We start from the raw sequence: 25,738 nt of genomic DNA, 5'->3' as shown, positions 1-25,738 counted from the left end.
CAGTAGTGGCTGTTAACTGTCCTCCGTTGCTTCAGACATGGTGGCCTAACTGTGGTGATGGGAAAGAGTCTTGGGATGTTTTGCTTATATTCTAACTGAGGCCACCTCCAAACTTTGGGCAGGTAGTGGCGTAGAGCTCCTGTTCCCACTCCTTTCTACCTGGCTTCTCTTTGGCTGCCTCTTTTTTTTTTTAAATTAGAGAAGGTTACCTTATAAAGATGTCTGAGTTTGTCTTGAACAATCAAGACTTTGCTACCATGCTCTAGAATACTCTTTATCCCAGAACCTCTTTAGCCCTGGAATTCACACCTTGGAAATACTTCCCTACCCCTGTGGGCCCCTCCTGATTGGATAGCTCTTCTCAGAGCTGACCCTGACCAGCTCTCTTTATTTTTCACTGGATTTCTCCACTTTGCTCCCTGCTCTCCCTTTTAGGGCAGGGACTTTTTGCTTATATTTGTGTTCCCAGTGCTTGGCACAGTGCCTGGCCAATCAATAGCTTACTCTGTATTTAAAAAATGCTTGCTGGCTGGCTGGCTGATTGATTAAAATGACATATTTCAAATATAGAGATATAAGATTCTTCTAGTCTTGCCCTCTCCCCACCTCAGAAAGATGATTGGGTCTTGCTGCTTTGCCATTCCACTCATTTTATGCTTGGTGACTATTTTGTTCCAGACATGCTGGTGTCTACACGGCTGAAGAGGTAGCTCTGATCATGCGTGAGAAGCTGATTCGTTTACAGTCTTTATACATTGACCAATTCAAACGACTTCAGCATCTTTTGAAAGAGAAGAAACGCCATTATTTACATAATCGCAAGGCAGAACATGAAGCTTTAGGTAAGTAGTGATGCCAGCCCCCTACAAATTGACCCTCTTTTTCTGAAACATAAAGTAATCATGATCAGTGTCATTTCTCTTTGGGATATATATGGCAGGGAGAATAACTTTGTTTAAATAATCTAGTTCCTCTTTGCCAGAGAGGTTTCTCTGTTTACTCCTGCTAGTTTAGGGTCATGTATGTCTTCAAAGGTATATTAGGGTGGCATTGTCAAGGGGGATGTCTTTTGACTGTTGTCTTTCCAGGTAGTAGCCTTTTGACAGGTCCAGAGGGACTTTTAGCGAAAGAGCGAGAAAGCTTAAAGCAGCTGAAATGCCTTCGGCGCTACCGCCAACGTTATGGTGTGGAGGCCCTGCTACATCGACAGTTAAAAGAGCGCAGAATGCTGGCCACAGATGGGGCTGCCCAACAGGTATTTATTGATTGCTTGGAGTTAAATTTACATATGGTTACCATTGGTCAGACTTTATTGCCTTGTTAATTTTGAATATCATATTTACTAATACTTTTATTATATCCTTGCGATATTTTTGGTAAAATAGAATCTGTTGCACCATGATGTCTTTGTTTCCAAATATGAGAATTCTAACTAAACTGCATAAAAGTAAATTGTTTTGGAACTTGATTGTGATATAATACTTGGTGAGCTCTGTCAGGCTATGACAGGAAGATGTGGAAAAAGTCTATTTTTTTTTCTTTCTTTCTTTTTTTTTTTTTTTAGTGAGGCAATTGGGGTTAAGTGACTTGCCCAGGGTCACACAGCTAGTAAGTGTTAAGTGTCTGAGGCCAGATTTGAACTCAGGTACTCCTGACTCCAGGGCCGGTGCTCTATCCACTGCACCACCTAGCTGCCCCAAAAAGTCTATTTTAACTGGACATCAATTAGTAGCATTATCACCCACTCTTTTTTTCTTGTAAATGAATGAATGGGAAAGCATTAAGTGCTTACTAAGCAAATAGAAAACTGAGACAGTCCCTGTTTGTTCTCAAGGAGTTCACATTCAAATAGGTGGAGACTACTGCGCTGCTTTGAACTCAGGTTCTTCTGAATCCAGGACCTGTGTTTTATCCACTGCGCCACCTAGCAGTAGGATACCAAACTCCTATCACTGAACTTTTTCATTTGTGCCCCCATCTTTTTTTTGTGTGTGTGTGCCCCATCTTTTAAAGGTTATTCCCTACTCTGGAGATAGGGCTTTTCTACATATATTTCCTCTTTAAATGTGGATTCTTTCCATCCAGGTCACTATGGGCTGAGAAGTGGTGTAGTAAGACAGATAAACTCTTGGTTTCCTTTTTCCCCCCAATAGCATTTTATTTTTTCCCCCAATTACATGTAAAAGTATTTTCAACATTCATTTTTGTAAGGTTTTGAGTGACAAATTTTTCTCCCTCCCCATGACAGCAAGCAATCTGATATAGCTCTGTTTCAATCTTGGAATATTAGGGTATTTTTAGTAGCCTTCAGCCTTCTGGAATGAGTGGTTTGAGTTGAGTCTCTGCACTTCCTTGCCTTGTTTAAATTATGAGGAGCTTGTAGCTGTAGTGTGTTTTGGCTTTAGAGATGTGGTATAGATACTGAATTTCTATTTTATAATTACAGAAATGTATTAAAGGAAAATGACAAGGTAACATTACAGAATTGGTTGAATCAGTATCATAAACTTTTTTTTTTTTGGTGAGGCAGTTGGGGTTAAGTGACTTCCCCAGGGTCACACAGCTAGTAAGTGTTAAGTGGCTGAGGCCTGATTTGAACTCAGGTCCTCCTGACTCCAGGGCCAGTGCTCTATCCACTGCGCCACCTAGCTACTCCCAAAGGACCTTGTTTTAATAGCATTCATTTTCTCACTCTCATGTACCTGTAGTTTTTCTTTCTTGTGAATCTTTCCTGTTGCTCTACATACAGACAAATATACGTAGTCCTAAAAAAATTGCCTTGGCCTTCTTACTCCAGCTGTTTCTTTTCTTTCTCTCCTGCTAAACTTCTTGGGAAAAGAAGCAACATGTACCAGTGGATAGAGTAGATATGAAGTTGAGCTAAATTTGAAATCTTCTTCAGATGCTTACTAGTTGTATGACTGTGGGTAAATAACAACCCTTACAACCTTAGGTTTCTTATTTGTAAAATGGAGATAATACTTTAAAATGTCTGCTTCACAGGATTGTTGAAATGAAAACACTTTGTAAAGTTAAAGAACTATATAAATGTGAGGTGGTTGTTTTGGTAATAGTTTTCTTTTTTTATATAATAAACATTTTTATTTATAGTTTTGAGTTTCAAATTTTATCCCTCCTTCCCTTCTTCCCTTCCATCCATAAGCAATCAGATGTGGATTATACATGTGCAGTTATGTAAAACATTACCCTATTAGTCATTTTGTATAAGAAAACTTGAACAAAAATAATAAAAAGAGTGCTTCAGTCTGTTCAATATCAGTTCTTTCTTTGGAGGTGGATCTTGGATCATTGTATTGACTACTGTTAAGTCATTCACAGTTCATCAAACTATTGTAGTCTCTGTACACAATGTTCTCTTGGGTCTGCGTGGTTCTCACTTCACTATAAATAAGTTCATATACATCTTTCCAGGCCTTTCTAAAATCATCCTGCTTGTCATTTCTTATGGTACAATAATATTCCATCACCATCATTTACCACAACTTGTTTAGGCATTCCGCAGTTGATGGGCATTCTTTTGATTTCCAGTTCTTAACCACTACAAAAAGAGCTGCTATAAATATTTTTGTACAAATAGGTCTTTTTTCTCTTTTTCGGCATGTCTATTTGATATAAACCTAGTTGTGTCATTACTGAATCAAAGGGCATGCACAGTTTTATAGTTCTTTGGGTGTAGTTCCAAATTGCTCTCTAGAATGGTTGGATCTTTTCACATAAATTTTTTTTAAAACCTCCTCACTGTCTTGTTAATTCCTTGAAGTCTAACTTCTGCTTCTACCACTCTGTTGAAACTACCACTTCAAAGGTCATTAAGGACAAAGTATGGTTCAGTCAAAAGAGCTCTGCATTTGGGATTATTAGATGTGAGTTTGAGTTCTAGCTCTGCAGCTTATGTTAAGTAAGTCAGTTTTCTTCTCTGGGAATTAGTTTCCTCATCTGTAAAATGATTAGATAGCCTCTTATTCTGTGTGACCTGTGATCACATGATCACCAAACTAATGGTACTTAGTATTACCGCACTGTTCTGTTTCTCCTTTTACCCCTCTGATCACTTCTTTGTCGTCGTTGTTTCCTTAATATAAGTATTTTCTAAGATTCTGTTGTTAGTCCTCTGTCTTCATTATTTCTTTGGCAGGCTCATTCATTTCTATGTCTTTAACTACTTCCTCTTTGTTCCCAAAGTGATTCCCAAATTTATATTTCTATTCTGACATTTTTTCAGAGCTCTGGATTTGTATTTCTGTTTTCTGTTTATTTCTGCCTAGAGTGCTGTATTGTAAAGGTTTGGGGAGTTGTGAGGTATAATAAACATACACTTCTTCTAGAGTTAACAAGAACTTTATTAATTATAGGATAGGAAGTTAGACAAGGACAATAGGTTTCAGGATCATAGAAATAGAGAAACAAAGACACAATTACAATTCCAGTCACAACTACAGTAATAAAGACATACATCACTAAATCAGGGAAGCACCAATATCTGGATTTCTAGCTATGGAATCCCGGTTCACAGCTTTCAGAGTCCTGACTGGGAAAGGTCCTGGGCAGAGCATCCTCTCCACAGGTGAGATTCCAAAGACCACTTTCCCAGCGAAGACTTATATACAGTTTTAATCAAAGTACATTGTCAATTGCTTGCTTCACCAGCAAAGATGTTTATACTTCCTTCCTCAAGGACTGGCCAAGCCTGTGAGATAGGAACAACATCCTGCTTTGACCGGAACACATTAATCTGTTTCTGGAACTTTTGCAAAAGTTCTGTTTTGTTCTAAGGAAGCGGGCCAGACTTTTGAGGAAGAAAACAAACCTATCAATCATCTTGATTGATTTCAAAAAAACAAAAGGTCCCTGCAAGTTGATAGTCTCATGACGGGGAAGATTTTCCTGATTTCATAACCCTTCAAGATAATCTTTTTTTTTTTTTTTTTTGCAGGCAGTGGGGGTTAAGTGACTTGCCCAGGGTCACACAGCTAGTAAGTGTCAAGTGTCTGAGACCGGATTTGAACTCGGGTACTCCTGAGTCCAGGGCCGGTGCTTTAACCACTGCGCCATCTAGCTGCCCCTCAAGATAATCTTTTTATATGTATGCATCTAATTGTGTCATTCCTGCTCATACATCAAGTGTCTGAGGCCGGACTTAAACTCAGGTCCTTTTGACTCCAGGGCCAGTGCTCTATCTATCTACTATGCCACCTATCTTGCCCCCAGCCTCCTTTTAAAAAAAAATTTTTTTTAAAAATCTACTTAGACTCCTTTGCCCAACTGTTCACAATTGAATGCTACCTAATTTTTTTGGTCTTATTCCATGAGGTTGGAACTTATCTTTTTAAATGAAATTTGTCTTGGTGTTCTAGGCATAGTATGCCCATAATGTTTATTGAATGAGTACCTTTATTGACCCTGGATTTCTGATGAAGTAGCAGAGTTTTGTGAGGAGAGGCAGTTTTTTGTTGAGTTTGATAGGCAGCAGCTAAAAACTAAAATCTGAAAAACTTGCATGTGAAGCTTTTTCACAGATCTAAGATAAGTAGTATTTAAACCATTTTAAGGCTTAAAGGCAGCACCTTAATTACATTTGAAATTGGGGTAGAGTTTGAGATGCTGCTTGTATACCAACTGAAGCTTCCCATAGGTCTTTTTTTTAAAAATTAATTTTTCCGTTACATGTAAAGATAGTTCTCAACTTTTGTTTATACAAGCTTTCCAATTTCAGATTTTTCTCCCTCCCTCCCCCCTCCCCTAGACAGCAGGTAATCTGATATAGGTTTTTTATATATATATATATATATATATATACACACACACATATATATACATATATATACATATACATATACACATATACACACACATACATACACACACATAATAACATTAATCCTAATTCTGCATTAGTCATATTATAAGAGAAAAATCAGAGCAATGATGAAAAACCTCAAAATAGAAAAAACAACAGCACCAAAACAAAAGAAATAGTATGGTTCATTCAGCATCTATACTCCACAGTTCTTTTTTTTTTTTTCTTGGATTTGGAGATCCTCTTCTATCATGAGTTCCCTGGAACTCTTCTGTACCATTGCATTGGTGAGAAGAATATAGTCCATCACAGCAGATCAACACTCAATGTTGATAATACTGTGTACAATGTTCTTCTGGTTCTGCTCATCTCACTCATCATCAGCCCACAGAAGACCCTCCAGATTTCTCGGAACTCCTCCTGCTCATCATTTCTTACAGCACAATAGTATTCCATTGTATTCATATACCACAACTTGTCCAGCCATTCCCCAATTGATGGGCATCCCCTCAACTTCCAATTCCTTGCCACCACATAAAGAGCAGCTATAAATATTTTTGTACATGTGGGTCCCTCTCCCCTTTCCATGATCTCTTTGGGAAAAAGACCCAAAAGTGGTATTGCTGGGTCAAAGGGTATGCACAGCTTTATCACTCTTTGGGCATAATTCTAAATTGCTCTCCAGAATGGTTGGATCAGTTCACAGCTCCAGCAACAATGCATTAGTGTTCCCCATTGGTCTTTTGAAAGAAACTGTAAGGATAGGATACTGGCTTGAGAAGCACAGGTATTAATTAAGTCTCTTAATGTCAGCTTGAGTGGTAAAAAATGTGCTTCCTGTTTTGGCTACCTAGATTCATGTATTTAGGGGATGAATTTTAGTCACTCTGCCTGCAGTTTTAGAACCAAGAAAATGTGTAAAAGTAATAATTGGGTGAAATTGACAACCAGTATTTTGCCCTTTTCAGCTGTAAAAGATGAGTTATTAAAAAGTATAAATGAAAATAGCTTGAAAATACCACTTGGAACATTTTCTGGTTTTGAGAGATGATAATCTTCAAAGTATTACATTTTAACTTTGGTGCTGAAATTTGATTTAAAGGACAAATGATGAGGTGGAAAGCCTATTGGACTGGAAACCTTTTTTTGGGAGGGGGGGTGGGCATTTTAAATTTAGGTTTGTTTTATTTATGTTTAATGTTAATTGCATGCTATGTTTCAGTAAGAACAATATAGATTCTGTACCTCTGTGGCTCCAGTCAGATATCTAATAGTATAAATTAGCTTCAAGTTACACATACTGAACGAAAGAGGTTGAGCACATAAAGTATCCCATAGTAGTTTAGTATAAGGATATGTTGCATTTTGTGTGATCTTGGGCACATAATTTGTCTGGGTCTAAGTTTCCTTAATCTTAACTGAATTTAGACAAGTTCTTTTTGAAGGTCCTTTTCAGCTCTAACATTTTATGGTTGGACTTCAGGGAAAGGCCAGACATCTTAATCTAATTTTTTTTTTTTTAGTGAGGCAATTGGGGTTAAGTGACTTGCCCAGGGTCACACAGCTAGTAAGTGTTAAGTGTCTGAGGCCAGATTTGAACCCAGGTACTCCTGACTCCAGGACCGGTGCTCTATCCACTGCGCCATCTAGCTGCCCCCATCTTAATCTATTTTTAAAGGTGACATGGAAAGATTGTAGATTAAGAACTATAGAAGATTGCAACAACTTTGGACTTTGGCAATTTCTCTCTCTCTCCAGTCATCTGTCTCTGGCTCCTTAATTTGGGTATTCTCCCAAAGGTTATCATTGACCCTCTGTCTACATTATCTCCTCGGCAATATCATTCATTCCCGTGGCTTCAGCACTGCCTCTTTCCTCCCAGAGAGGTCCCCAAATCTATATTTTTAGTTTCTGATTTGTTTGTGGGGTAAAACTTGCATTCTCTCCCTTAGAAGAAGGCATTTCTGCCAGTAGTGAGCATCAATAGAATAAACACAATTCTTAACCATATTCAGAATTTTTAAGTGTCTGAGAAGAAACATTTCATTTAGTTTGTAACTTACAACATCAGTTTTATGTAATTTTATTTTACTGTTATGACATTGCATTATTCTCTTGAAAGATCCATTTCTTTCTTCATTTCAGGCACACACTACTCGTTCCAGTCAGAGGTGTTTGGCTTTTGTTGACGATATTCGTTGTTCGAACCAGTCTCTCCCGATGACCAGGCATTGTCTGAATCGTATGTTTTCACCTTATCTATTCAACTTATGATTTGCCAGATGGAGTGAGCTTTAGTGGTTACCAGTTTTCTTATTTCTAAGATTTCAGTTTTCCATTGGCCCTGAATCAAGACCAGCAGTTTGTTGGAACCGTTGGTTTCAAACAGGAGCCTAAAGAAATGTCATCCTACGGTCTTCTGGCCATTTCAGAACATTATAGAGAATGGTCAGTTCATTAGGAAGAAACACTTGAATTATTAGAAGTGAAATGTTCCATGTATTGATAAAATAGGTATTCCCTTTTTAATGGAATGCTGAACATAATATCGAATGGATAAATTGCAGCATAAAATCATTGTGGATGGATAAAAATCTCTCAGATGACATTGAATTTCTGCATATCCAACTTACAGAAGCCATTTTGTTTTTATGGCAGCAGTGAGAGAGAACTCTTTTCTTATTATGTGTGTAAGACTCATCTTATTGAGAACTTCCTGCTCCAAAAATTGTGGTTTTTTTTTTTTCTTTTGGAGTTTTACCTTTCACTTCCCAAAGGAATATGGAAAGCGGACCAGTGAAAGTATATTACCCAGTGTGCCTCTATTTTAACTCTACACCCAAAATTCTTCCCTAAGTTTAAAATTTTTTCTTTGAGAATGTACCCCATTTTAATAAAAATGGAAATACTTGGGAGTGGAAAATTTTGATACTGCTTATTTGGTAAAGGCTATCAAAATTTGTTTAAAAAACAAAATGGGATGTAGTGCTTAATTAGTAATTTTCTTTCTGTAATCAGTACTCTGCTACTCTTTAGCTGCAATAGTCCTTAAAAAGAAGTTATACCTGGGGCAGCTGAACTCAGGAGGACCTGAGTTCAAATCCGGCCTCAGACACTTAACACTTACTAGCTGTGTGACCCTGGGCAAGTCGCTTAACCCCAATTGCCCCCCCCCCCCAGATAAGAAGTTATACTTAATTTTAACCCACGTGCTTCTTATCCCCTAGAAATAGGTGGCTGTCTTTGTTTATGAGTTAACTTTTTTCTTTTCCCTTACCTGATGGGTAGAGCGCTAGATTGAAAATAAAAGAAGTTGAAAGTTGTTCAGTAGTTGGATATACAAAAGCAAGGGGAGGTGTGAAGGGTGGGTATTTTCAGGATGTTGTAATAAATAACAGGTAGTAGTGATGGTTTTTTTCTAGTGCCTCACAAGAAAACTTTTCATGATTATGACATTTATTGTTAATGAAATTGGTTTTACTAAGTACATTCCCTGGAAACTAATTATGCCATCCTTTGTACTATGCTTGCAAGTCTAATTGCTAAGTCTAAAGCTATAGCTTATATTTTTAACACAGCCTTTGTAGCTTAGCTATCTTATCTTCAGTCCTCTGACTGAGGTGAGTTATTGAGGTGAGATAAAAGCACATAATCTAGGCAATTGATTTAATTTGTTCTCAATGGCTTTATTTTTATTTATTTAATTTTTTGGTGAGGCAGTTGGGGTTGAGTGACTTACCCAGGATCACACAGCTTTTAATTTTGATTTAAAAAAAAAAATTACCAAGCATTTGTTTTCTCTCTCCCTCCCATTTGCCCATCTCCAAATGGAAAGGGAACAAAAAAAGAAAAAACAAACCAAACTCTTGTATAATGAATAGTCAGGAAAAACAAATCCACATAGAGGTCGTGTCCAAAAAAGTGCGTCTCTCTTGAGTCCATTGCCTCTCAGAGAGATATTAACATGCTTCAGATTAGGTTTTGAAACATGGTTAATCACTGCATTGATGATGGGAGTTTTTATAGTCTTTGAAAGTTGGTTTTATTAAAATGTTGTGGTCCTTATATATTCTTTTTTTAAGTGAGGCAATTGGGGTTAAGTGACTTGCCCAGGGTCACACAGCTAGTAAGTGTTAAGTGTCTGAGGCCAGATTTGAACTCAGGTACTCCTGACTCCAGGGCCGGTGCTCTATCCACTGCGCCAACTAGCTGCCCTGGTCCTTATATATTCTTCTTCTGGTTCTATTCATTTCCCTTTGCATCAATTCATACTACTTGGGATTCTCTGAAGTTTTCTCATTGCATATGGCATAGTGATATAAATTTTTCTCCTGGTTCTGCTCACTTCACAATGTATCATTTTATATGTCTTAGCAGGTTTCTCTAAAACCGTCTGATGAATTCTTTCTTATGGTATAATAATAATATTACATTTATATACCATAATTTGTTCAACTATTCCCCAGTTGATGGGCATCTCTTTAGTTTCTTTCTTTTTTTTTTTTTTTTTTTTTTTTTGCGGGGCAATGGGGGTTAAGTGACTTGCCCAGGGTCACACAGCTAGCAAGTGTCAAGTGTCTGAGGCCAGATTTGAACTCAGGTACTCCTGAATCCAGGGCCGGTGCTTTATCCACTGTGCTATCTAGTCGCCCTATCTGTTTAGTTTCTAGTTCTTTGCCTTTACAAAAAGAACTGCTGTTAATATTTTTGAACATATGGGTCCTGTTTTTCTCTCTTTAATCTCTTTGGGGTATTATTATTATTTTTTTTTTTTAGTGAGGCAATTGGGGTTAAGTGACTTGCCCAGGGTCACACAGCTAGTAAGTGTTAAGTGTCTGAGGCCGGATTTGAACTCAGGTACTCCTGACTCCAGGGCCGGTGCTCTATCCACTGCGCCACCTAGCTGCCCTCTTTAGGGGTATTATTGCCAACTAGGTCAGTGGATCCTGGAACAGGAAGTTCAAATATGGCCTCAGACACTTAATAGTTGTGACCCCATGGCAAGTCATTTAACCTTCTGCCTCAGTTTCCTCTTGTGTAAAATGGGGTTAATGATAGCATCTACCTAGGTTGTAAGGATCAAGTGAGCTATTTGTCAAATGCCTTACAAATCTTTAAGGACTATATAAATGCTAATTACAACAACTACTACTGTTCTAGTAGTGGTATTGCTGAGTTAGAGTATGCACAGTTTAGTTATTTTTTGTCTCTGCCACTTCATAGAATGTGTTAAGGGACTCCTTGGTGGTCTCAAGGTGATTCTTTGTAGTCAAACCTTTCCAAGTGGAACTTTGCTTTTTGTTTCCTTTCCTCCACTATCAGATGCTAAATAATATGGAGCCAAATAGGGTATGTTCCTTTCCAGTCTTTTAGGATATAGATACTTGATTGACTATTTCTGACTAGGGCTTTTAGTTTTCTTTTGGTAATTTACTCTTTTCTGATTATTGGGTCCATTTACCTTATATAATTTCTTTGTTAAACAGGATCTCGGGAGAGTGGGGAGGGGGAAGGAAGGCAGGGTACAGTAGGAACCAAGGTATTAGTGTAGAAGGATGCAGTGCATCTGGGCTCTTCTCCACAACTCCAGACAGATTTATAAAATGCACAAGACTGAATCCTAATGGAGGAATCTTGAAAAAGTCACAGTGGGTTCTTTGCCCTACCCAGGTTGGTATAGGGAGACTTGACAGGTCTGCAAATATGGGGGGCAGATTTGGGGCAGGAGCTTGAACCAAGCACATGGAGGATTCTCGTGCTGAAGGATAGGCTACACATCAGCACAAAAGGAGGTCCTAGACCCATACCAAGGCACTGCCATGGATATAGGTGCACCCACTACTGCTTTGTCACCCACTACTGCTCCTGGGATACAGATCCAAGGCAAATTGAGGAGACCTGCGAACCACTTAGGGGAGGCTCTGGGTGGTGTATCAAGAAAGGAGGAAAGTTCAGAAGCCAGCAGCAGCAGTAGCAGCAGTGGTTGTGTCTCAGATCCCAGGTGCAAAAGCAGGGTAGTACTTCCAGTATCTAGCCCAGTTTGTAGAGCACTAACCAAGGCAGGAAACCCAGGCCATAGGGAAGCCTACAGTTCTGCTACTTTGAACCAACAGAGCTTTTCAGCCCGCTCATGGGGCAGACTCTAGCACGAGTCTTCTCCTTGTTCAAAACCAAATCTAGGTCAGACCAGGAGGGTAATCAGACTTGGCCCTTGATCATACCTTGGACCTCTTGAGATCACTGAAAGTTTGTAAGTCCCCAGCCTGTCCCAGAGATCCTGGAAAAATACAGTACTCCAGGAAAGCAGCAACAAGATCTATATAACAAGCTGTTATGGTGGAAGGGATACCCAGGATACAACACAGATGAGAAAACCTTTAAAATACAATCAATGCCTCAGAGAAAACCATAGCTTAGGCAAAAACTCATTTAGAATTTTTGGAAGACGTGAAGCAAGAATTTTTAAAAAATGTTTTTAGTCAGTGACTTGAGAGCCCTAGAGGAAAAAATTAGAAAAGAAATGAGAGCTATGGGAGAAAGAATTGGAATGAGAATTAATAGTGTGCAAAAGAGGTACAAAACCTTGCCCAAGCACCAAACTCTCTGAAAGTTAGAACAGGCCAAATAGAAGCCAGTGACTTCATGAGACAACAAAGAATATTAAGACAAAATTAAAAGACTGAAAAAAAATGGGGGAAAAAAAGTAAAGTATAGGAAAAATAGCTGACTTGGAAAACAGATCAAGGAAAAAAACCGTAAGAATCAGTGGGCTAGGTGGCGCAGTGGATAAAGCACTGGCCTTGTATTCAGGAGGACCTGAGTTCTAATCTGATCTCAGACATTTGACACTAGTTGTGTGACCCTGGGCAAGTCACTTAACCCTCATTGTCCCCCCCCCCCAAAAAAAAAAGAATCAGTGGGCTATCTAAAAACCATGACTGAAACTATAGCCTAGACATTAATATTTTAAAAAATCTTAAAAGAAAAATTCCCAGGTCTTTTAGGACTAGAGGACAGTGGAAATAGGAGGAATTAACTGGTCACCTCCTGAGGAAAAACTTCAAAACAAAAACTCCCAGGAACATCATTGCCAAAATCGAGAGTTTCTACATCAAAGAAAAACTACTTTAAGTAGTCAGAAAGAATTCAGGTACCAAGGAGTCATAGGGTGACATATGACTTAGTAGCCACTATCATAAAGGAGTGGAAAATTTGGAATATAGTCTTCCAGAAGGCTAAGTATGTGGGCTGATATTCAAGAATACCTTATCCAGCAAAACTGAGTATAATACTATTGGGGGGGGGCAGTACGGAACAGGACTTTATTGAAATATTATAGGACTTCTGGGGCCGATAGGTGGTATGGTGGATAGAGTACCAGCCCTGGAGTTAGTAATATCTGAATTCAAATCTGGCTTCAAAGAGTAGCGGTATGACCCTGGGCACCATTCATTCTTTTTTTTTTTTTTTTTTTTTTTTTTTTAGTGAGGCAATTGGGGTTAAGTGACTTGCCTAGGGTCACACAGCTAGTAAGTGTTAAGTGTCTGAGGCCGGATTTGAACTCAGGTACTCCTGACTCCAGGGCCGGTGCTCTATCCACTGTGCCATCTAGCTGCCCCTGCACCATTCATTCTTATTCTAGGAAAGACTAATTTATGTTGTCCACAGATATTGAAAACAACATTATTATTTGCTTTTATTCCTTGCCATTCATTTCTTCTTGGCTGCTTGTTTTTAGATAAATTTTAAATGAAAGTTTTTGAGATTAGTGGGGGAGCACATGCTGGTGGGAGAGTCTTGTTAACAAAAGCACTGTATATATTAAATGGTGATTTTAGTTAGAATTGCTGTCATTGTCATTCTACATTCTGACTCAACCTGGAGAGAGAAATGCTAATGTGGAATAATATTCCTTTGGAATTGTTTCCACTTACAATAATGCCTAGAAGTAAATTGCATATATGCTTTAAATAAGAATGAGTTTCTAGGAATATTATTAATATTTCTCTTTACTCAAAACTTTATTTTCTGAAATTGAGCATTGATTAGTTTTTGTTTGTCCATTATCAATTAATTTATGACCCAAATTATCATTCATGTATCTCCAAGGGCAGAAACATCATTCCCATTTGACGATAAGATCCTAAGACAAGTTTAAAATCAATTTCTAGGATAATTTTATTAATTTGAAAGTCACTTCTCAGGGGCAGTTAGGTGGTGCAGTGGATAAAGCATCACCCTGGATTCAGGAGGACCTGAGTTCAAATTCGGCCTCAGACACTTGACACTTACTAGCTGTGTGACCCCGGGAAAGTCACTTAACCCTCATTGCTCTGCTCCCCCCCAAAAAAGATAAATAAAAAAAAAGTCACCTCTCATTAGTTGTATGAAATATAACTGTAGCTGTTCTTTGTTTCTATTTCTATCATTTCCTATGCCCGGACAACTTTAAACTCTTTAAGGGATATACTTCATTATTTTGAATATTCATTGCTTTCTACTTTCTACTCCCTTTGCTGTTTCTTCACAGATATCTGTCAGGATACCAATCAGGTTCTCTTCAAGTGGTGTCAGGGCTCTGAGGAGGTACCCTGCAACAAACCAGTTCCTGTTAGCCTCTCGGAGGATCCCTGTTGCCCACTCCATTTCCAGCTGCCACCTCAGATGTATAAGCCTGAGCAGATACTCTCTGTGCCAGATGAACTGGAAGCTGTTCCCATGGATATGTATTTGAGTGCTGCTGAACTTCAGCCCACAGAGAGTTTACCTCTGGAGTTCAGTGATGTAAGTTGGAGAAACTATGTGCTTTTTTTAGCCATTTCTCCACAAAGCTTTGTTATTGTGGAGAAGAATCTATCTTTTGTGATCAGAAAAATTGGTTACAAAGTGTAGGCATATGGATTCATATCTCCATGGCTGGCTTATTCCCTTATGAAGGGAAACTTTGGGGGCTTTGGGTTGTGTGAACATTTTCTCCACTTGTGTTTAAGCCAAATTAGGCCTTTTTTTGTTTTTTCATAGGGCAATGAGCGTTCAGTGACTTACTTGCCCAGGGTCACTCAGCTAGTACATGTCAGGTGTCTGAGGTCAGATTTGAACTCAAGTCCTCCTGAATCCAAGGCTGGCACTTTATCCACTGTGCCACCTAGCTGCCCCAAATTAGGCCTTTTCAGAGTAGGAATCTGGACAATTTGGGAGGGGGGGCACGGCAATGAAGGTTAAGTGACTTGCCCAGGGGCACACAGCTAGTAAGTGTCAAGTGTTTGAGGCCGGATTTGAACTCAGGTCCTCCTGAATCCTGGTCTGGTGCTTTATCTACTGTGTCACCTAGCTGTCCCCGACTATTTTTTTATAGAATTTTTTTTAATAACATGATGATTGTAACCTGGAATCTACTCAGGCAACTGAGTAAGTTGACTGTTGGAAGCGTTTAGAAAATTAATTGTTTATATGCCTTTTGGGTGAGGAAGGAAGCTCATTTTTAGTTTTGAAGAGTTTGGAGAAACAAGTGGATGATTTTAAAGGATTAATGTAAAGAATAATGGAGGTAGAAAGGTGAAAGGGCCACTGGAATTTTACCAATACAGATTTTGCTTATAATGACAATAAAGATTATAGTAGCTAAATTCACATAGCATTTTTTTTTTTTTGGTGGGGCAATGGGGGTTAAGTGACTTGCCCAGGGTCACACAGCTAGTAAGTGTTAAGTGTCTGAGGCCGGATTTGAACTCAGGAACTCCTGAATCCCGGGCTGGTGCTTTATCCATTGCGCCACCTAGCTGCCCCCTACATAGCATTTTAAGGCTTACGAAATGTTTTATATAAATTCTTTTAATGGTCAACTTTTGACAGCATACACAATACATTCCGAGTAATGGGGTCTATTGTGTAGATCTAGAAGTTGTTTTTACTAAAATGACAGTTCAGTTTCAGCTTGTTCTTTATCTTAATTTATTGTTAGTTTTATACAGCTCTGGTTCTGGACATGTGATATCTTTGTTATGAACTTTGATACCCATGTTTGCTCATAGAATTTTCCAACTGACTCTCATTCTTGCTGTTACCATTTACAGCTGCTTTTAAGATTATTACCTGTCCAAGTAAGCCAATCTTCCTAGTATATAATTGAGTCTGAGGATCTGTATTCCTCTTTTAACTAGCTTACTTCTTAACCCATCTCCTGTCCTTCAGTAAATTTAGTCCTAGGTTGATCAGCCTAAATCACGTTTTATTCATTTCCCTAATCATATTTTCCTCTATATATCCTGGTTATGTAGTTTTAAAAAGTTAATAATAAAGGGATTTTATTTATAATATAGGTTTTTGCTATTTCCTGTGGTAAAGGACTTTTGTACATATTGGTAGTTGTGGGGAATGAGGTGGGGGATTTTTTTTGTAGGTCAGTAGAGGGTATCTGGTGGTTGGGAGTGCTTGATAAATAGAAGCCTGGAGAATGTGCTTGTCTCTGCCAAAGTACATGATTACCTTTCGAAGCACTCCTGAAGCTTCCTTAAACCCCATCTAACTCTATTCCTGGCTTTCATTTCAGCAATCTTAAGTGGATGATGATGTATGCTGAAATTAACTGTTCATTTACGTTTGTTTGTGTGTGTGTGTGTGTGTGTGTGTGTGTGTGTGTGTTTTTTTGTTGTTGTTGTTGGGCAATGACAATTAAGTGACTTGCCCAGGGTCATACAGCTAGTATGTGTCAAGTGTCTGAGACCAGATTTGAACTCTGTCCTCCTGAATCCAGGGCCGGTGCTCTATCCACTGCACCACCACCTTGCTGCCCCTGTTCATTTAGTTTTACTTTTTGTTTCAGGATGGTCCAGATTTTGCTCTGGCATGTGGTCATGCAATTTATATTTGGGACCTCAGTGGTTTTATTTGGTTCTGAAAAATGATTCATATAAACCAGTTTGATAAGGAGATTGATTTGTAAGCCATAATGACAATTTACTAATCTACCAGGAAATAAATATCCCCTAAATCTATGCTTACTTTTCTGCATATCCCATTGAGAGTTCCCTCACCTTTTGGATAGGATTCAGCAATTTTTCTGGTTTTCTATCTTATATTTTAAAAAAAAAAAGTTTATTGATATATTTTTGCATTACCTAGATTTCCTTGTATTTTCTCCTTCCTCCTCCATCCCAAAGAGTTATCCCGTATGACAATATTTTTTAGGGGGTGTTAAGGCTAAAATTATAGCTAAACTGTCTAAAATATCTAATGAGTGGTCGCCAATAAATTATAAGCTTTAGCCAGAGTTAGACTTTTAAGCATTTATTAAGGAGAATAAGAATTCGGTAAAGAGAGAGAGAAAGGCCTACATTCATCTATCTACTATCTACTATCTACTCTCCTTTTGTTGCATGTATATTCTCTCCAGGGCCTGCATCTGATAACTCAGGATAAAGGCAATTAATGTCTTAAATGATAAATTCCCATAGTCCAAGTCTCATATGGATTTCCAATCATTACAGGGGAAAAAAATGAAAAAACAATTAGCAAAACTGATCACATTGAAAACATCTGAAAATATATGCAATGTTCTACACCTGTGGACCTCAGTTAAATATTTATTAAGGTCCTATTATATGCCAGGCACTGTGCTAAGTTCTGGGGATAAAAAGGCAAAAGCAGCTCCTCCTATCAAAGATCTCACATTCTAAATGGCAGATGCATACAGAAATAAGCTATATGCAGGATAAATTGTAGACCATAAACAGAAAGCATTAGAATTAAGGAGAATTAGGAGAGACTTCTATAGAAGGTTGGGTTCTAGCAGGAGGATGTGAGAAGGGAGAACCATTCCAGGTATGATAGATATCCAGTGAAAATGCTTAGAGAAAAAGCAGAGAAGTTGGGGAGATGAATATCTTCTTTTCTTTGGGGCCGTGTTTGTGCTTGTAATTTTTCAACACTTATTTTACATTGTTTTCAGTTTTTTGCTACCACAAAAAGTGATGCTACAAATATTTTGATGTATATGAGGACTTTATCAGTGAACTCCTTGGTGTATGTGCCTGGTTGTGGAATCTCTGGGTCAAAGAATACTTAGGTTGCATAATTCCGTATTGAATGGTTATACTAAATCAGAACTCTAACAAAAATACATGTGTACCTTTCTTTCAACAATCCCTAAAATGTTGATATATTCCCATCTTTTGATTTCTTTTTTTCTTATCATAGATAAATTAGTTTTGTTTGTACAAGAGCTTTTCAATTTCAGGTAATCAAAAATTTGTCTTATTTAAATTTTTTATCTTGTAATTCCGTCTATCTGTCCTTTGGTTATGAAAGCATCTCCTTCCCATAGCAATGAAACTGCAAGACATATGATCTGCTTTAAATTTTTTGTATATAGTTTTTTTTATTAAGGTCATATATCCAGCTTTGTAGAATATTGTAAGAGGTTGGTGTAAGCCAAATTTCTTCCAAACTGCTTTCCAGTTTTCCCATAAATTCTTTTTTCCCTTTTTCTTTTATTTTTTTGCAGGGCAGTGAGGGTTAATTGACTTTCGCAGGGTCACACAGCTAGTAAGTGCCAAGTGTCTGAGGCTGAATTTGAACTCAGGTCCTCCTGAATCCAAGGCCAGTGCTTTATCCACTGCTCCACCTAGCTGCTCTCATTCCCCATAAATTCTTTTTTTTTTTTTTTTTTAATGTTTTTTGTTTTTCGGTGAGGCAGTTGGGGTTAAGTGACTTGCCTAGGGTCACACAGCTAGTGTTAAGTATCTGAGACTGGATTTGAACTCAGGCCCTCCTGACTTCCAGGGCCAGTGCTCTATCCACTGCACCACCTAGCTGCCCCATTCCCCATAAATTCTTAATCAAATAGGGAATTTTTTCCTAATTAATTTATGATTTTAGGTTTATCAGACATTGGGTTTATTGAATTTTCTGATTCTCTCTTTAGTATGTTCCATTGATCTACTTCTTAAAACCTATAAGAGGTGGTTTTGATGATTCCTGCATTATAATCAAATCAGTCAAATAAACATTTATTAAGTGTCTCCTGTGTGCTAGGAACTTTGCTAAGTTCTGGGCATACAAAAAGAGGCAAAAGAACAGTCCCTACCCTTCGGGAGTTCACAATCTAATGGGGGAGACAATAAGCAAATAAATGTGTATAAACATGCCACATAGAGGCAAAGTGGGACGTGATTAAAAGCGGGGAAGGCACTTGAAGAGGGATTGACAAAGGCTTTCTGTAGAAAATGAGGAAGGAGAGCATTTCAGGCATGGGGGACAGCTGGAGAAAATGCCCAGAGGTGAAAAATGGAGTGTCTTGTTTGTGGAACAGCAGAGGCCAGTAGGAATGAATATATAACAGGAAGAATAAGGTATAAGAAGACCAGAAAGGCTAGGGAGGTTATGAAGGGCTTTGATCCTGGAAGCTATGGGGAGCCACTGGAATTTATTAAATAGGGAAGTGCATGGTCATGCTTTAAGAAAATTTCTTTGGTGGCTAAATGGAGGAAGGATTGAAGTGGGGAAACAATTTGAGGCAGGCCAGCCTACCAATTAGCCTATTGGAATAGACCCAAGTGAAGTGATGAGGGCCTGCTGTAGAGTAGTGTTGCAAAGGTGAAATCGACAGGACTTGGTAACAGCTTGGATGTTGGACCATGAGAAGAGTGAGGAGTCAAGGATGACACTTAGAATGTAAGCCTGAGTTTGAGGTATGGAAGGTGCAATTCTTTATTTCTACCTTCTAAAATTATTTTCCTTGGTTTTAAAAATTACATTTTTATTATAGCTATTTTTTGTAATTTAGCCCTCTGCTATATCCCTCCCAGAGAGACATCCTTTATTAAAGAATAAAAGAGAGGAAAAAAACAGTTCAGCAAAACTAATTAGCACATTAAAAAAGTGTGAAGTTATCTCTAGTGTTGGGTATACCCAGAAAGTCCAGCACTTCTTATATATCTAGGCCCAAACTTGGTCATTAATTAAAGCTTTACTAGCTTTTAAAACTGCACTGAGACTTTTGGAACACTTTGTATATTTACAATCAGAATGAGCATGTATAAATTTTCCTATTCTTAATGATCAGATTAAAATACAGATTAAGAATTACTATTGGAAACACAGTTGCTTCCTCATATTGCTTTCTAGGTTTGATATTACTGTAAATCAGGTTTACCACAAATTTCATTTTTATTCTTCTATTTCATTTCTGGCTATTGTTCAGTTATTTCTCAAGCACATAGTCTAGCATCTAGTACATAAATTCTTGTTGATTGCTTAATTGGAATTAAATAGAACAAGTCTAAGTCTAAATGTTTAGAGACAACTATCTTTGTTTCCCCATCATTTCTCTTTATCAAGCTAACCTTCAGCTGGCCTAATCTCAAAGGCCTTTCACCTTTGTGATTGCCTTCTTTTGGATTCTCTGAAACTTATTTGGTGTTCTTTCAAAAAAAAAAAAAGGGTATTCTGAACTGCATTATGTCATTCAGTGTAATCTAAAATCTCATTAATTTTTTTGGGCTTCTGTACCACAGTTTGGTAACAGTTCATTAAAACCCATAGATCTTTTTCAGATGAACTACTGTTTAGCCGTACCTTCGTTGTCTAGTATGTGTGAAGTTGACTTGAACCTAAGAATAAGATTTTACAATTTTTGCTCTTAGTTTCGTGTTACTAAATTTGTCCCAGTAGCCTAGCCTCTCAAGAATGATTTGAATCTTGATTGTATCACCTAATATTTTACTTATCTATCTTAGTATTATTTGAAAATTTAAGAATGCTATATATGCCTTTTTATGTAGTCAGTGTTAAAAATTCCAAGTTAGATACAGATCCCTGTTCTTGGCAAAGCCATTGATGGGCCTTTCCCCCATTAATATTTATTGAAATCTTCTCTTTTGACATCACTTTTATTTCCAGATATATCCATCCCCTACCCATGAGCCATCATTGTAGCAAAGATTAAACAAGAAAAACAATCAGCAAACCAACCAAATAGTTTCTTTGTTTGAAAGTATACACTATTCTACACCTGTAGTCTCCCATCCTGCAATAAAGGAAGTGAAGTGAATTTTCTTTTCTAGGGCTGGTATTTGTTTTTTTGTTTTTGACTTTTCCATTATACTGTTGTCATTGCATACGTGATTTTTCCTGTTTTTTTTAGAAACTTCACTCTTCATCAGTTTATACAAACCTCATGCTTCTCTAAATTCTTTATATTTGTTTCCCATGGCAAAATAAATTTAGATTTACATTCACATACCACAATTCCCTAATTTGTGGCTACTTATTTATTTATTCATTCATTTATTTATTTATCCATCCATCCATTTATCTATCCATTTATTTATTTTTGCAAGCACAAAACTGCTGCTATGAATATCTTGGTGTATATGGTACATAGGAAAAGAGGTGTTTGACCTCTTGTGGGGTGGGGGACCAGAGTTTAGTAATCTGGAACAATCTTTCATATAGTTGTTAATAGTTTGCAGTTCTTAAAAGAACTGTTCATGTCCTTTGAATTCATATCTATGGGAGAATGGATCTTGGTATTATATTTGTATAAATTCCACATATATCTTGAATATCTAACTCTTATCAGAGATATTTGATGCAAAGGTTTTTTTTTCCTCAAACAACAGTTTGTTTTCTTATCATACTTGCACTTTGTTCCTGCAAAAGTCTTTTAATTTCGTATAATTGAAATTATCTATTTTAGTGACTTAATCCACTCATCTTTGGAACCACGGCCCTGGGGCAGTGCTGTCCTGATTGGTGAGTCAGTCAACGGCAACGTACATGGCCCATATTATCTAGTGGCCCCAGACTCTAGACCATGCTTCACATCCCATCTGACCGTCCACCCTGGCCATCTCCTTGCCATCTGTCCTGCTGCTGCTCCCTCTGGACCACTGGACCTCCTGAGACCATGCCCTGGGTGACTTAATCCACACAGCTTTGGAACCACCGCCCTGGGGCCATGCTGTTCTGATTGGTGAGTTAGCCAGAACCAATGCACATGGCCTGCTATGTTTAGCCTATCAAGCCACTTCTACAGTGCAGATCCAGACCTTGCTTTACATCCCATTCAGTCTGTACGCTGGCCATCTTGGCATGAGAAAGTATTTCCCTCCCCTCCTTTCCACCTCTTGCTCTGGGAACAGTAATCATATCAATCCTACCATTTTTTCTATAAAAGGACATGTCATTTGACTGCCCTATGGCTCCATTCACTAATTATCCCTTTTATTTCCAAACCAAAATACCTTTTTATGGACTCCACCTTCTTATATACATTATTTTCCTCTTCCAGAATGTGGGCTTCTTGAGGGCAGGGACTGTCTTCCTTTTGTATTTGTCTCCCTAGTAATTGCTTTTGATTTATCCATTCTTTCATTGTTTTGTGATCTCTGTTCTTTCCTATCCATACTTTTGAAAAGTCCCCATGCTGGGTCTATAAAATCATTGCTTTTTAAAATGTTCACTAAGCACCCCATTAATAATATGTTGTAGAATTTTGCCACTGGCCTGTAGTCACAGATTTTGTTCTCTTTATCTTTTTAAAAAAATTGGCAATTTGCTCTTTTGGAATCCGGTGGTACCTTTTCTTTTCTTTTTTTTTTTTTGTACCTCTCCTTCACAGTTTTCTAGACATCTTTTCTCCAGTATGGATTAAAAAACATATTTTCTGTGTGTTTTTTCACCTACCTTAATCTTATTCTGACCTTTAGGAACTATTCCTTCATAACTGTACCATTTTAAAAAATATTCAACCCATGTTACTTCTTCTTGCCTTCCATGTTTTGCAAATGTTTTTTTAAAAAAGTCTTAAGTTGCTAAGTTCTTGTTCTTCACATAGGTCTTTTTAGACAACTCTCTTTTTTTATCTCGTCAGAATTGTTTCTCTTTGTGTCTTAAAAATTTAAGTTTTGGGGATTCCTCTTGGGTTGACTTCCCCTATAAAATTTTAGTCTGTGGGATCCTACTTCTCCTTTATGAGCCTTTTGAGATACGTTGTCTAAAAATATAGGATACATTTTAGACTGTGCCCAGTTTTCCTCTCCTCTATTCTAGAATGGAGAGTATTCATCTCAAGGTTCATTTCTTTTTCCTTTCTTTCTTTCTTTCTATCTTTTCTTTCTTTTTTTTTTTTTTTTTTGCGGGGCAGTGAGGGTTAAGGTACTTGCCCAGTAAGTCAAGGTTCATTTCTACCATCATTTCCACCACAGTAACTAGTTTCTTCTTGTTGGTGAGAATAAGATTTACTTGGGATCTGCTTCCTGAATGCTTCATTTTTGTTTTCTGTCTCTCAGTATACCTGATTAGTAGTATGTTTTAAAGACACTAATTCTATTGCTTTCTTAATTGATTTTCCTTCAAATTCTCTATGTTTCTAAACCATCACCCCATGATTTCCTCATGTATCTGCCCCACACCTAACTTGTTCTTTTCCTTTTGAATGACATTATACTTCAAAAACTGTATTCTGGTCATGGTGTAACTCATTCTACCAAGTTTCAGTGCTATCTGTGAGATCAAATATGGCCTTTTCTCTTATCCCTAATACTGGTTTTAAAATTACTCATTTTTCTTTCTTTTCTTTATTTTTTTTTTTAATTTGTGTACAGGCATTTGAGGCTCTAGACTTAATTGCTGCCTCCTTTTTTAGGTTTTTGGGTGTGCCATTCTTACACATTGGCTACTCTTTTTTTTTTTTTTTTTGGGTGAGGCAATTGGGGTTAAGTGACTTGCCCAGGGTCATACAGCGGGTAAGTGTTAAGTGTCTGAGGTTGGATTTGAACTCGGGTCCTCCTGACTCCAGGACTGGTGCTCTATCCACTGCGCCACCTAGCTGCCCTTAGCTACTCTTTATAGTATGTAGTTAAAAGATACCATAATGAGTTTGTTTTCTCTGTTCTTCTTTTTTAGTATAAAGCAGGACTTTTTAAACTTTTTCCCTTCATGACTCCTTTTCATCCAAGAAATTTTTATGTGCCCTGGGTTTATAGGTATTTAAATAGGTATATGTAACCTTTTACTGTTACCAGAATTTATGCTATCCCTTTATTCAGTTATTTGGTCCCATATAGAGTCATGCCCTACAGTTTAAGAAGTGATGGTTTGCATTTGATTTGCATTTTGCAAACTGACATTTTGTAAGACTGGGCAACTACATTTTTACCAGTACATTTTGGCCTTTGCCTTCCTAGTTGTTCTGGTTCTTATTTTCAGTGATATGCTTGGGCACACTGGAAAGAAGCAGGAGGAAACTTCTCTAAGTTCATCTGAATCATAAAGCCAATATTTTATTTTATATAGTTCATTAGCTGAAATGCTAGGAGTCCTTTTGATCCATTTAAAAAAAAATCTTTAGCAGAGTGATTTTTGTGAGCTAAAAGAATTATTGATTGAAAGAAGATGGTTCTTTTTAAATCATCTGGGACAAGAAATTTAGAAAATGCGTCTTTCTTCTTTGCCTAGGTGGATAACTATCAGTATAGAACATTGCATATACTGTCACTCTCGTGTGTGTGTGTGTGTGTGTGTGTGTGTGTGTGTGTGTGTGTGTTGGGGGGCGGGGCCCGGCAATGAGGGTTACGTGACTTTCCCAGGGTCACGCAGCTAGTAAGTGTCAAGTGTCTGAGATCGGATTTGAACTCGGGTCCTCCTGAATCCAAGGCTGATGCTTTATACACTGCGCCACCTAGCTGCCCCCATAATGTCAACCTTAATGTATTGATTAGTTTTGCTAAACTGGCGGCGCCCCCCCCCCCCCCCCCCCCCCATTACAAGGGATTGACTCACTGGGTATTTGAGCATTTATATATTCCATTTATTTTTGTTTGTTTGTTTGTTTTAGTGAGGCAATTGGGGTTAAGTGACTTGCCCAGGGTCACACAACTAGTAAGTGTTAAGTGTCCGAGGCCGGATTTGAACTCAGGTACTCCTGAATCCAGGGCCGGTGCTCTATCCACTGTGCCACCTAGCTGCCCGAGCAGAGTTATATATTAAGAAATAAAGGTGATGTAAAATCAAGGACCAAAAACTAAAAATAAAGAAAACAACAATGACACAATTAAGCTGCCAGAGATAGAGCGTAAGAATTCATGACAAAACTAGAACATTACACTTTGAGAGACTAGGGATATAGACTGATTATGAAGACATAAAGCTCTTGATTTCTTTCTGGCTTTCACCATATGAAGAGGAAAATTTTAGTGTCGGAATGGAAATTCTTAGAGAAGAGTGGTAAATAAATTTTCTCTTCTTAATATCTGAGCTTTTGCAATGCCTGTGACAGGCCCTGAATCAAGACCAGTGGTTTGTTGTAACTATTGGTTTCAAACAGGAGCCTAGAAGAATGTCTCCTTATGGTCTGTTGGTCATTCTAAATCTCGGGGAATGACCAGTTCACTTGGAAGAAACAATCTGTGGAAAGTGTTGTTTGGATCAAGATTAAATGTGGGACTTAATTCCTAGCTTGACAAGGGAAAGTTATTCGATTTAATTCAGCAAACTTATATTCTTATGCAAAATGACATCTACCAGGCATGTAGTGAAAATATTTTTAATTTTCTTATTACTTTTGTTACCATCATTAAGGCAATCTGGTGTAACCATTAAAAAATTTTTTTTGCATATTTTCCCCTAAACCTCCTTCTCACTCCCAATTTTTTTCTTAATGTCACTACCCAGTCACTTGCATTCAAAACCTGAGTTTTGAATTAAGAATCTTTTGATTCTTGTTCACATAGCTAATCAATTACCTAGTTCTTATATTTTGACTTTTTCTTTCTGTTGCCACCACACCAATATAGGACCTCATTACTCATCTACCTTGACTTATTTCAATAGCCTCTTGTCTTTTCACCTTCTATTCATGCCTCCTTAGATATCTTCTTTGGTCATTGTTCCTTGTGAGTGACCATGTCATACCTCTGT

General features: G+C 37.8%; 1 protein-coding gene and 2 non-coding genes across 8 annotated transcripts in view; all 3 read left to right on the top strand.

Annotated features, from left to right (window-relative positions):
• Nucleotides 1-25,738, top strand: part of KANSL2 (KAT8 regulatory NSL complex subunit 2) — a 46,050-nt gene that overhangs the window by 15,137 nt on the left and 5,175 nt on the right. For 5 of the 6 annotated variants that reach the window (XR_006353287.1, XM_043967155.1, XM_043967156.1 and 2 more), the window contains exons 5-8: nucleotides 679-842; nucleotides 1,089-1,255; nucleotides 7,964-8,060; nucleotides 14,349-14,602. Coding sequence is in view for 4 of the 6 variants with exons in the window: in XM_043967155.1 (XP_043823090.1) it covers nucleotides 679-842; nucleotides 1,089-1,255; nucleotides 7,964-8,060; nucleotides 14,349-14,602 (682 nt within the window). In the remaining 2 variants the exon portion in view is untranslated. Of the gene's footprint in view, nucleotides 1-678; nucleotides 843-1,088; nucleotides 1,256-7,963; nucleotides 8,061-14,348; nucleotides 14,603-21,515; nucleotides 21,792-25,738 lie in introns of all 6 variants that reach the window. The other variant, XR_006353288.1, reaches the window with a different exon arrangement.
• Nucleotides 8,157-8,291, top strand: LOC122730256. The gene has a single exon (XR_006353448.1). It is a non-coding gene; the product is annotated as a small nucleolar RNA SNORA2/SNORA34 family (small nucleolar RNA).
• On the top strand, nucleotides 25,095-25,226 carry LOC122730259. The gene has a single exon (XR_006353450.1). It is a non-coding gene; the product is annotated as a small nucleolar RNA SNORA2/SNORA34 family (small nucleolar RNA).

Source organism: Dromiciops gliroides, chromosome 5 (genome assembly GCF_019393635.1).
Source record: "Dromiciops gliroides isolate mDroGli1 chromosome 5, mDroGli1.pri, whole genome shotgun sequence".
NCBI lineage: Eukaryota > Metazoa > Chordata > Mammalia > Microbiotheria > Microbiotheriidae > Dromiciops > Dromiciops gliroides.
The sequence above is the reverse complement of the archived record's forward strand: the minus strand, read 5'-3'. Positions and strand labels throughout refer to the sequence as shown.